The sequence below is a fragment of the Coturnix japonica genome, chromosome 14 (genome assembly GCF_054131305.1).
Source record: "Coturnix japonica strain WE chromosome 14, WE-NBRP24, whole genome shotgun sequence".
In the NCBI taxonomy this organism is placed as follows: Eukaryota; Metazoa; Chordata; class Aves; order Galliformes; family Phasianidae; genus Coturnix; species Coturnix japonica.
In genome coordinates this window covers 18,216,313-18,227,861 of record NC_140676.1, presented here as the reverse complement: position 1 = coordinate 18,227,861, position 11,549 = coordinate 18,216,313, and the positions used below count along the sequence as shown (strand labels likewise).

The 11,549-nt window shown below is 49.5% G+C and overlaps 1 protein-coding gene across 13 annotated transcripts; it reads left to right on the top strand.

The window, feature by feature from the left end:
* Nucleotides 1-7,908: 7,908 nt before the first annotated feature.
* On the top strand, nucleotides 7,909-11,541 carry NMB (neuromedin B). Of its 13 annotated transcripts, none has more exons than XR_014934204.1 (5): nucleotides 7,909-8,611; nucleotides 8,978-9,180; nucleotides 9,934-10,037; nucleotides 10,185-10,290; nucleotides 11,264-11,541. XR_014934204.1 is itself a non-coding variant. In XM_085515050.1 (3 exons), exons 1-3 carry the CDS (start codon nucleotides 8,185-8,187, stop codon nucleotides 11,309-11,311), a joined length of 678 nt encoding a protein of 225 aa, XP_085371176.1. In that variant the 5' UTR covers nucleotides 7,909-8,184; the 3' UTR covers nucleotides 11,312-11,541. The 13 variants fall into 13 exon arrangements, 3 of the variants coding, with proteins under 3 accessions (XP_085371176.1, XP_015727832.2, XP_032302725.1); XR_014934202.1 differs by having other exon boundaries at nucleotides 9,931-10,037; XR_014934208.1 differs by having other exon boundaries at nucleotides 8,416-8,579.
* The last annotated feature ends 8 nt before the right edge of the window (nucleotides 11,542-11,549 follow it).

The following is an 11,549-nucleotide window of genomic DNA, read 5'->3' as shown; positions in this document are numbered from 1 at the left end:
TGTAAATCACACTGAAATAATCTGCTTCAGGACTGCAAGGTGATTTAGGCAGAAGATGGCAAAGAATTATTTCTAGGTAACAGTAGATTTAGGAGGAGAAACAGCCATGGCTGTTTGGCAGGGATGAATTTAGTAGGATGCAAGTGTTGGGTTTTTTGGTTGTTGTTTTTGCATTTTGGAAAAAGGCTTAGGGTCCCCATAGCTGGCCACATCTTACAGCTCATGTCAAAGCTACTTCTTGTCTGAACCCCCACTGCCCAGAGGTTTTAAAGAAGCTGCCTCTTGTCATCACATGCAGCAGCTTGTTTTGTGAGCTTCTTGGTCTAGTTAGTGATCTTGTTTGTGTGGATGAGGTGTCAGAGGAGAATCCAAGACACAAGGCAGAAGCTCTGGAGTATCTGCCTCTATGCACTTATACTGATTGTGTGACCATTGTAACTTGCATCTGTGCTGACTACTGGAAAGATTTTACTTCCCCTTCATTAGCACAGATCTTCACAAGAACAGGTATTGGGATTGTGGTGCCCTTGCTGCCTCCAGCTGAGGCTGCCTGACCCTTGTTGTTCAGTTGTCTCTGGTTGTGTTGCTTGGCATCAGGAGCAAAGCTTTCCTTGCCTGTGTTGTCCCAGGATTGACAGCTCTCCTCTTGATCTTGCAAAACCTATCGGCAGTTCAAGGCCACTGCGTGTTACTTCAGGTGCATTTCACTGCATCCTTTATTCTCTTCTTCTGACTGCTCCCACATTTCCCAGCACCAGGGATTATTGAAGATGATTACTGCTGTCACACATACAGCTTGTGTAGGGTAAAGCAGTCTGGAAGGGCAAGGATAAAACCTCATTTATGTTCTGTTTTTGTTTTCTTGCATATGTATCTTGTTAGGCTTGTGCAATCTATAGAGGTGTGATGTCCATGAGGCCATTTTGTGTAACACTCAGCAGCTGTGCTGACCTGTATCCCCACCTGAACAGAGCCAGTTGGTTTAACTGCGTGGTTTGTTGCCCGAGTAGAATCATAAAATCCTTAGATCTATTCCCTTTGAGAAGGGACCTCTGAAGGCCATCTAATCCAACTCCCCTGCAATGCACAGGGACACCACAGCCAGTTCAGGTTGCCTAGGGCCTGATTTGGCCTCACCTTGAAAGTCTCCAGGGATGGGGCATCAACCACAACACTGGGCAACCTGTTCTGGTGCCTCATCACCCTCACTGTAAAAGATTTTTTCCTTATATCTAACCTAGATCTTTCCTCTTCAAGATATTTTCCCTTGTCCTATCAAAACAGACCCTGCTCCCCTTCTTTCCTGTATCTCCCCTTTGGATACTGACAGGCTGCTATCAGGTCACCTCACAGCCTCCTTTTTGTGGCCTTCCTTTGGATGCACTTTAGCAGCTCCTTGTCTCTGAGGGCTCCCCATCTGGATGCAGCACTCCAGGTGAGGCCTCACAGTGCAGAGCAGAGGGGCAGGATGCTGGGTCTACATTCCCTCCTTTGCTTTTGTCTTGAACTGGTTTCTGCATTCATTTAAATTTATTTTAACTTGGGATCATATAAAGGGCTGAGCTGAGCTCTTCTGAGTTGTGCTAATCAACACCTCTCAGTGAGAACTTGCTGGAGCTGCTGCAGGTGCTGTTCTCAGTTCTCTCCCTTCCCCACCTCGCAGTAGCAGTTGTGTTGCTGTCACTGAGTTAATTAAACAACAACAACAACAACAAAAAAAAAAAAGGTAGAGGGGGACAAAACACTAAGGGTTTCTGATTGTAAGGGATGCAGAATTAGCTCTCAAAGAGCACCTGCTGAACCCCAGCTCCATCAGATGAGAAACGGTCCTTTTAGATGTCAGGAAATGGAGCTGTACCCGTCCTGCCCGCAGCACGGTCCCCCCGCTGGCGATGCCGGCTGCTGGCACCAGGTGTCAGCAGTCAGCGCGGCTGAGGATGCGCTCCCTGCGGATCTGGGTGTAGGAAGGTACTTCCCGGCTTTGCACTTACATGGTAGCCCGCAAATAAGCAGGAAGAGTCTGAAAAATGCGGGGTGTTCTGGGTTAAGTGTGGGATAGTTCCAGCTCAGCTTTAGTGCTTGTTGGGGCCGTGGTATGGTTTGGGAAATGACCTCTACAGGCCATCTGCTGCCTCTTCAAAGCTTGATGTAGCTGAGAACGTGGTTCTGTGTTATCTGAAGCAATGAAACGAGGTGTTGGCTCTGATGAGAGTGAGGATTCACGCCATGAATCCACTTGCAGCTCCAACACCCACAAACTCCTGCGCTACCTCCCACATCACCTTCTGTATCCCTCTAACACCTCTCTTGCCACTGAAGGAAGGGAAGATGCTGGGGATGAGCCTGCAGAGGCTGCAAACTGGGAGCGTGGGGGCAGGATGACAAAGAGCCGATGCTGGCTCCATTCCCCAGCTCTTATTCTGCTTTGCGGAGCAGAAAAGCTATGGAGCATACAGGATCTCCGGTTCAGCTGGTTGCTAATGCTGAAAAGTCTGTCAAGTGCTGCCGTGCTCCAGCAAAGCCGGGGTTCTGCTGTTTGGATGGGCTGAGGCTTTGTGTTTTATTTCAGTTCTATTCTTTTTTTAAAGGTGAAGCTGCTGCAGGAAAGCCTTCGAGGCTTAAGGGTCTCTGGGTGGCTTAGGAAACATGGAGACCTTTGTGTCACAACAGGGATGGGATTTGTCTGTAAAGCATGTGAGTGTTGAAAGGTCTGGTTTATAAAGACAGAAAACAAAGAAACAATGTGGGGAAAGGAAAAAATCAGCCTGGGCTAAGACTGCCACAGGCTCTGTTGTGGTTACAGCCAAACACAGCACATTTTCTGGTAGACAAAGTCATTCTCTAATTACTGCTTGATGACATCCGCAGTTCAAGGCTCAGCTCAGCATCCAGTGCACGGATTCCATCAGGGGCAGGAGCTGCCTCAGAGCAAAGCAATGCTGCGGTGTTTCTGATCATCGCTGCAGTTCTGATGCTTGACTCTTTTTCTCACATCAAAGGCATAGGAACAAGTCTGATGGATGGGCAGTGAGCTGTAAGGAGTAACGTGCCGCAAATTGAAGCTCTTTGAAATTAAGGCTGTCTTTGTGTGTTTATGATGCCTGAATGCACAGTCATCGGTTAAGCAGCGATGAGCATTACCTGTTTTCCTCTAGATCTGTCACTGCGTATTGCTTAAGCAGGGAGTTTCTAGGGACTGCATTTGTAAGACAATTGGCTCATGCTTTCCTTAATAAATTAACTGGATGATCTCATGGTGGTTTTACTGCCTTTATAATCAGAACACGTCAACCTTATGTTTTCCAAGGAGAAGCTGTAAGGCAAAGCCTTATCTGTGCATGGTTAGAAGACCACTTCTTGCTGGAGAAACAAACAGTGGCAAACCCAGCGTACAGCTTCCAGGACGAGCTCAACAGGGAGGAGAAGTGGCTTAGGCAGAGGTGTGTCCTCCACTGCAGCAGGAGAAACACAGAGCAGCCGTGTCCTTCACCCCAGCTAAAGACCAGTGCAGCATGGGTGACTCAGGGGCTGAATCAGAGGAGGGGGTGTTCTGGTTCCGGTCCTCTGACTGCCAGGTGCACCCTGGTGATGCCAGGCAGCCACAAGCTTCAGCTCCCATCCGTATCAGCAGCTCCTGGCACTGCTCAGTGCCCTGTAGATGACTGGTCCACCCACCTTAGCACTGGGGAAGCAGCACCTATATTGCATCTTAAGGCGATTTCCTGCCTCCTTTGCCTTCTGCTCTCCCTTGCAGTGATTCCATCCCTTTCTGATCACGGGGCTGTTCATGCACATGTTCAATTCTAACAGGTCTTCTGAATGTTTGATCTAGCAGAGCTCCCCAAGCCTTGGAGGAAATCAAAACTGCGCACAGATCTGTCTAATTAGAGGCAGATTAGAAATGCACCATGTGTGATCCAGGGTGACACAACCCTGCTCTCTTGCTCCTTCTCTCTTTGCTTAGCTCCACATCTCTTGGATTTTCTGCTAGTTGTCTTTAATAATTTAAGAGCACTTCTTGGAACTCTCTCTGCTGAGTATCTTGCTATTCTGTGATCACCTTTGCTCTCCAGTTTCTCATTCTCCTATAGAACCAGCCTGGCATGGTTTCAGTTTCCAGAGAGGCAGAAGTAAAAATAATGTGGAGAAAGTGATTTAATTTCTCTAAGCCTCAATTCACTCAAAGAGGGATGTCAGTCTTCCACCATGTCATTCTGGTTGGGACAGTTCTGATATAGGCATGAATTTGCCTGCAAGAAAACACAATTTTTTTCTCTAAGTCTTCTTACAAAGCCATTATTTGTACTGTGTCCAGCAGTGTGGAGTGAGTGGGAAACCTCAGGGAAAACCACAGCTCCTTTACTGCTTCAATGAAAACTGAAAAGCAAGATGTGTGAGATTTCCAATTTGATCTTTTATAAACAACCATTGCTGCCTGTGGAAGAATGAATGTAACAGAGGGATTCAATCTTTGTAAACAAGAGGCAAATGCATCCAAACAGATCCTGGGGCATATGACAGGGCTTTACATTTGACCTGGCTTTGGAGAAACAGTGAAAAGCTGAAGCAACTTAACTGCTGCTAAGAGTTTTATTGGCTCCAGGAGCTCTGTGAAAGAGAAGCACAGGGGGGTTGAGGCCTTTGCTCTTCATGTTTGTTTTTTATTAGAGCCATTGGTTTCGAGCATGCACTTTCCTGCCCAGTGGATATTGCAGAACTAGGAAGAGTATCCACTGTGTTTCTGGAGCTCTGCAGCTTAGAGTCCCTCCCAGGCAGCTCTGGGAGATGCATCCATCAATGCCAAGGTATCAAAGCATAATTCAGCAGTGAGGAAACAAAATGGACCTTGTTTTAAGCCCTATGAACCATGGCATTTCCAGATTGCTCTGTCAACTTTGCTCGCTCTTACCTCAGTGTTAGCAAGGCCCTCTGTACAGAGTACGATATGTTTATTTTGCAGAGCTAGAGGAAAGTCTGTTTTGCTTCACTTCTAGGTACGTTTGGATTTGTTAATAGTTTCACAGGTCTGTCAGTGCTCCCATCAGCCCTGCACAGGCTGGAGTTGCTCACTGATAAGGAAGGAGACAGCCCAGGTGTCCTGTGGTGCTGTCAGCTCCTGGAACCATCAGTATGAGAACTTGCGGAAGAAACCAATGAGTAAGAGGACAACAAGAAACCCCAGGGCCTGGTTGGAGATGCTGTGGGAAACGGACCTGAAAACATTGAGCTATCTGTGTGCCCTGAAACATCCACCAGCACCAAGGGACTTCTGGTGAGCTGGAGATGTGGGGACCTGCAGGCCATAAACCTGGGCTGGAAGGGAGTAGGACCTAATCTACAATGAAGCTTGGAGCTCATTGAAGGATTCAGGAGATGTGGGGGCAAGGTGAGCCTGCGGGATCATCCAGTTGCATTAATCAAAGGCAGTTGGCGAGGGTCCTCAGAGAAGGATCCTAAAGAGAGGAAGGAGACCTGGAATATGAGAGGAGGCACTTACTGGGAGAAATCCTTTGCTAAAAGGTAGAAGGAAACTGCTTCTGGAGCAGAAAACACCAAGGAGCTGTGCACAGATTGTGTGCAGCATTCAATAATGATTGCAAAAGGAGGCAAATGCTGAAGTTTGTTGTTGATAGAAAGTTTTTCAGGGCTGGTGTGGCTGAAGGCCAACTGTGCAGAGATGAGGCCATAAAAGAGATGAAATTCAAATGTACATACATACAAAATTTTGCACAGGGGGAAAAAACAATTGTAACTCTATTTATAAAACAGTGGGTTCTGAGTTAAGCGTTACCATCTGGAACGCCGGGCTTGTAACAGACTGTGCTACGAAAATGTCATTTCAGTGGTCAATAGTCATCAAGAAAATAAATTGCAAGCGAGAATTAACAGGGAAAAATAGAGAGTAGAACATAGCGTGGCAGTTTCCTCCAACTGGAGGCATCAAGAGAAAACCAGTGGTTCAAGCTGAAAGATCCCAAGATCCTTTAGGCTGCTTTGGGTGAGAAGGATTGGATCCTGCAGGTGGGAAGGAATGGATCCAGCTGCAGGGAGGTGGCTGCAGGCTTCTGTGGCCCAGCCCCAGGGCTTAACCCCACTGGGAAAGGGGACTGTGGGCTCTGTGCAGACACACGCTGCCTCCAGGGCAAAGCCAACTATCACAAGTGCAGCCTATGCTGAGTCATCTCTATCCTTCCCCTGCTCCATTGCAAGGAACTCAGTGGCTGACAGGCGTCTCTTCTGTACCACCCGCAGAAGCCAATGTGGTGACCTTCGCTGGCAGAAATCAATTTCTAAAATAGAATTTGTAATGCCTTCTGTAAAACATATTAGCTGGGAAGATTCCTTTGGTGGAAAAAGCAATTGGTAAGGTGAACTTCTGGAGGAGCACCGTAGTGACAATTAGTGCCCCAGGTGCTGGAACTTGGGTCACTGAACCTCTCCCAAGCAAGAAAGTTCAAGTGTGGGTGCCAGCTTTTATTCCTGAATTAGGAACATCATGTTTTTGTAGTGAAGGTATGGGTTAAAAAATCCAGTGGAAATTAGGTGTCCATTTGTAAGCATGGTCACTTTTGCTGCAGCAAGTCCCTGAGCAGCTACTGTATTGTTTTTCCCCAGCCTGAAACTGGGGTTGTGAGCCCATGTTAATCAAGTCCCCCAGCCCCCTGTCCGGTGTGTTATTGAGCCTCTGTGTCCAGCAATTAAAGCAGTGTACCCTCAGCTTCTGAGCATTTGGCACAAGGCTGAGACTGAAAAGCTCCCCACTTTCCTGTTCCCAGCCTGGCTGGCAGTCCCTCATCACAGCCTGGAAGAGAGAAAAAGCTGCAGCTGCCAGCTGAAAAAGAGGAGAGGTCTGTGTTGGGTTGGTTGTGTTTCCACTTATAATCAGATCAGAACAAAAGTCTTTGCCCTGCTTTAAATGCTGTGCTGGTTCTTGTTGCTTGGAAGGTGACAGTCCTGGTCCCTGGGGCTGCCTTCTCCTCCACACCAATCTCCCAGGAGCATTGTAGGGCCAGGCAGGAGCAGGACTTAACCTTGTCACACTTCAGTAGGTGCTGTAATTGCCAAGGACTCATTTCTTCTGCCCTCTCTGTAATTAGTATCACTTCATGCTTCCTAATCTTACAGGAAACCCTGCACCTTGCTTATCCTCACCACTGCTCGCATGCAGTGGCACAACATCAAGAGCAAGACCCAGTCCTTCAGCTACTGAAAATCAGATCAGGGTGGGATCTCAGGCATCGTCTCATCTGACATGGGTGAAACCTTCCCACAGGACCTTGTGAGCACATGAGGTTTTGTACTCTTTTTTTTTCCCCTCTTGTAACATTAGAGCTAAGTTTGCAGTGCAGACCCTACCCCTGGCTGAGGGAGGAGTGATTTGCCTCAAGACTTTTTCTATCCACCAGCAATAAACCCTGAGAAGGGCAGGGTTTCCAGACCTGTGGGTTGGGCAGAAGCCCTTGAAGACACCAATAGACCCCAGTGGCTCCCAGTTGGGCCCACAGGCCTGAGGCAGGCTGCAGCTCAGCCCCATCTCTCCTTGGGCTCTGAGCACTGGTCCCCAGTAGTGCCCAGCAGTGGTTTGATATCCTTGTTTGACCTGAGTCACTCCTTAATTGCTATCAGTATCTTGGGTCATTGATGAATTATGGTGCTGGTTACCCTTACCAGACCTCATCCTGGCACAGAAGCAGACAAGCTGACTGGAAACATGACTAATGTGTGCCTGGTTTGGCCATGGTGATGAAGGAATGGCGGTCATCAAGATCCAACCAGGAGCCAGACATTGGTGTTTGGGCAGCTGTCAGTGGCATCCCATGGGAAACAGCTCCAAGGGCGAAGGAGCTCAGGAGGATCGGCAGGTTTAAGGGCAGCACCTTCCAAGGCCATCCCAGCACTGAGGTAGGTGGAAGGTACAGGGAGGATGGGAGGGGGTTCCTGATGTGTGAGCCTAGCAGTCCATGGCTGCATGCCGAGCCATTTTGTGGCCTTTTGGGGTGGTTTTGTTGCCATCTGGAAGTCATTCCATGATTATTTTGGTGCCATTTCAGGTTGTTTTGAGGTTATTTTGGGATCATTTAGTGCCATTTTGGGATTGTTTCAGAGTCATTTTGATGCTATTTGGGCCGGTCGGAGATAGATTGTGGGTGGTTTGGACATCATTGGGGCTGCTTTGGTGTCATTATGGGCTGCACTGTGGTCACTTCGGTGTTCTTTTGGGATGATAGTATAGAGAAAGCCGCAGTGTGGGGGCTGACAGTGAGACGGACTTGGTACATGGAGGGCGTGAAGGCGAAAGGGGAGGTTGGTGAGGGGGGGGATGGACTTGAGGATGGAGCGTGGCTTGAAGAAGCCCGGCCCCTTTTCCCCCTCCTTGCGCTCTATATAAATGGAAGTGGCTGCGGCGGTTGCTCCATGCGGGAGCGTGTCCCGCTGTGCGGCGATGTGTGCGCTGCGCTGCGTTCTGCTGTTACTGTGCGGCGTCGCGCTGGGACCCGCCGTGCACCTCGACTTCGCCGAGCACCGCAGCCAGGCGGCCAAGATCAAGGTCAACCCCCGCGGCAACCTCTGGGCCACAGGTACCGCGGGGCGGAGCGGCCGGGCAGAGCAGGTGCCTGGGGCTGTAGGGCCGGGACCGGCACGGGGGTCCTATTAGGGGCGGTTGGGGCGGGCTGTGCTCACGATGTCTATTGATGTCTCCTTTTGCCGTGCGGAGCTCGCAGACCCTTCGGAGCCGGGTTGTCCCGGCTGTGCACGATGCTTTTTTGCGATTCTGGTGCCGACCCGCTGCTCCGTTAGTCCTAAAGATCCCATCGGATCCTCCCTGAGTGAAGCCTCGGGGCCTCCGGGCTCTTCCAGGTGTTCGTTTTGCTTGGTGCTTCTTGTTGTCAGTGTGCAGTACTGATAACAGCTTGGTCATAGGACATCCCCGACCCAGTGCCAGGCGTGTGGGGCACACAAGCGTGCTGTGTTGCAGGTCACTTCATGGGGAAGAAGAGCGTGCCGGGCACCCCGCAGCTGGATGCGCTGGGGCAGCCGGTGGTGCCGATGGCTTTTGGTCCATCGCTCAGAGCTTTGCTGGAGGACGTGGTGGAACTGCTGACTCGGGAGCTCCTGAAAATCCTCTTGCAAGAAAGACTTTTGGATGAGAACCAAGGAAAATACGATCTCACTGACCAGGTGAATATTGGCTGGCATGGAGGGAGATGTGGTGGAGATGGAGGCGCCTGCACTGCTGCTGGAGGTTTATTTTCTGCCTGTGCTCTTTCTAGGATTATATCCAACCAAACAGGGGCTTGTCCTGATGTTTGGAGGGCTGAGCAGGGGATGAGGCAATCTCCAGCCCAGGGGTTGTTAAGGAGCATCTGGATCCTCCACTGATGCAGAGGAGGGCAGCTGGCTGCTACAGCTGCCATTTATGTCCCTTTATCCAGCTGTGATGGGGACAAGGAATTCAAATCCTGTCTCTCCTCTCTTCTTAGAGAAACATCAAGGGGGTCACTGCTCTGTATGTGCAGGAAAAAGACACTGTCCTGCAAAAACGATTTAGTCTTCTAGTTCCCTTTTTGGGGCTGTTTTGCTGTGGTTAGGGTGCCGTGAGGGGGCACATGGTGTTGTTAGTTTGGCCTGTAGAGAGGTGAGGTGTGTGTTATTTTGCTGCAGAGCAGGTCTTTGGGAGCAGTTGTGTGCTCTGTCCACAGCAAGGGCTCCTGTACTGCATCAGCAGATCCTCAGCTTCCTCTTTTTATCCCCTTGGTGTGGCTTTTCCTTCAGGGATTTCCCAGATCATAGTGGGAAGTTAACCCCTGGGAGCAAAGCATGCACAGATGCTCAGGCAGGAGGTGGAGATGGTGCTGCTTGGGCTGCGTGTTTCTGCCCATTTGCTGCCTCCTGTGTATTTCCTTGGTGTCTTGCCCTTTCTGTTCACAGCAGGAAGTAATGGAGAGCCTAGAAGGGATGAAATCCTCATAGGTGTGTCCTGTGTGTGCTCCCACTGGACTGCCATGCTTGAGGAGCCATTCAGTAGATGAACACAGGTAAAGCTGCCTCTGTCATCTGGAAGCACTGCTCAGGCAATGCTTGCTCCTGTTTGCTTTTTGGGATAGGCAGATGTGTGGAGCTGCAGGGATGTGAGCCCGAGTGGTACTGACTGCTCAAGGACCTCCCTGATTCAATTTCAACAGATTTAGGTAAATTGAGGATCTCCTAGCAAACTAATCCCCTTGGGACAGAAGATATAGCTGGAGATGGAAGCCAGAGCTAGCACCCAGTGCTGGACATCAGCCTTTGGTATGTGAGCTGCCCAGTGCCTATCTGGTGTCTGGATGTGAGGTGGCAACCCATCCTGGGTGCCTGGCTCCTACCTCACACCAGCTCCTTCCAGCACCCCATAGCTCTCCTGCCTCAATCTGCAAGTGGGTTCCTTGCTCACTGCTAGCTGTTAGGTCTTTCTCTGTCCTTCAGGCACCCTGAGCACCTCTGAATTAACTTCTGCCTTCCTGCTCCTTTTTTTCCCCACCACTCACCCCTTTGGGCATCCCTGCCTCTGAGCTGCTGGTTGATATTAATTCTCCGTGATGCCTTTGAGCGCTGTCATTGTTACACTTTTCAGTGGGACCTTTACTACTTTTGCTCATGTGGGGGTAACATGACAGCAGCCAGCTCATGCTTGTACTGTGTTTGCCACCTGCCTGAGAAGCTGCTGAACAGCTTTGTGCTGTGAAACTCTGTACACCCTCTTCTAAGGGTCTGTCTCTTCCATCCTGAAGCAGTTTAGAAAAGCAGAGATGCTTCACCCTTCCTTGGGGCCTGTTGGTCAACAGGGCAAGAACTAATGTGCTAAGCGCTGTTCTGGTGCTTCAGCAAGGGATGCTGTCAAGGGGATGCTGACTACAGTTCAAAAACAGAGCAGGCAGACTTGGAGGCAGTATCAGTGATCATTCATAAACTGGTTCTCCCTTTCTGTGGGCTTCTATAAACATTAAACACATCCTTAGCTTCATGTGGGCTGGTTCTGCCTGCTGCTGGTGGGATTTGTCTCAAAACGTCCTTCCATAAAGCAGGAGCTCATGCAGTGATAGCAGAAGTCTCACAGAGCAGGAGGGGATGGAAATAGGGATTCTTCTTTGTCTTTTAACCATATGCAGTGGGCAGGGCTTGGCTCCAGTGTGCTGGGGCTTCACGGTGTCACGCCAGGGACATGCCAATGCATGAGATATCAGCACAAGGGACTCAGGGCTCACTGTTGTGCTTTTTCTTATAGGAGACCGGACTTTTAACAAAAGTGCTGGAGAAGTATTTTTCAAACTGAAGGAGCACAGCAGTGAAGGATGAGATCAGCGGGCTGAGTTGTGCATGGTAAATGGAGGAGAGCATCATCCTTGTGGGTTACTGTAGCAACATCACTTTTATTTATTCTTTCTGTAATACTGTTAATAGTGATTGCTTGTATGAAAAGCAGATCCTCCCTGTATATTTCCTGTATGTTTTATGCTTCCTTGGTGTCTGATGTGCCTCTGTGAATAAAAGGAGCTCTTTGCAGATGCGAG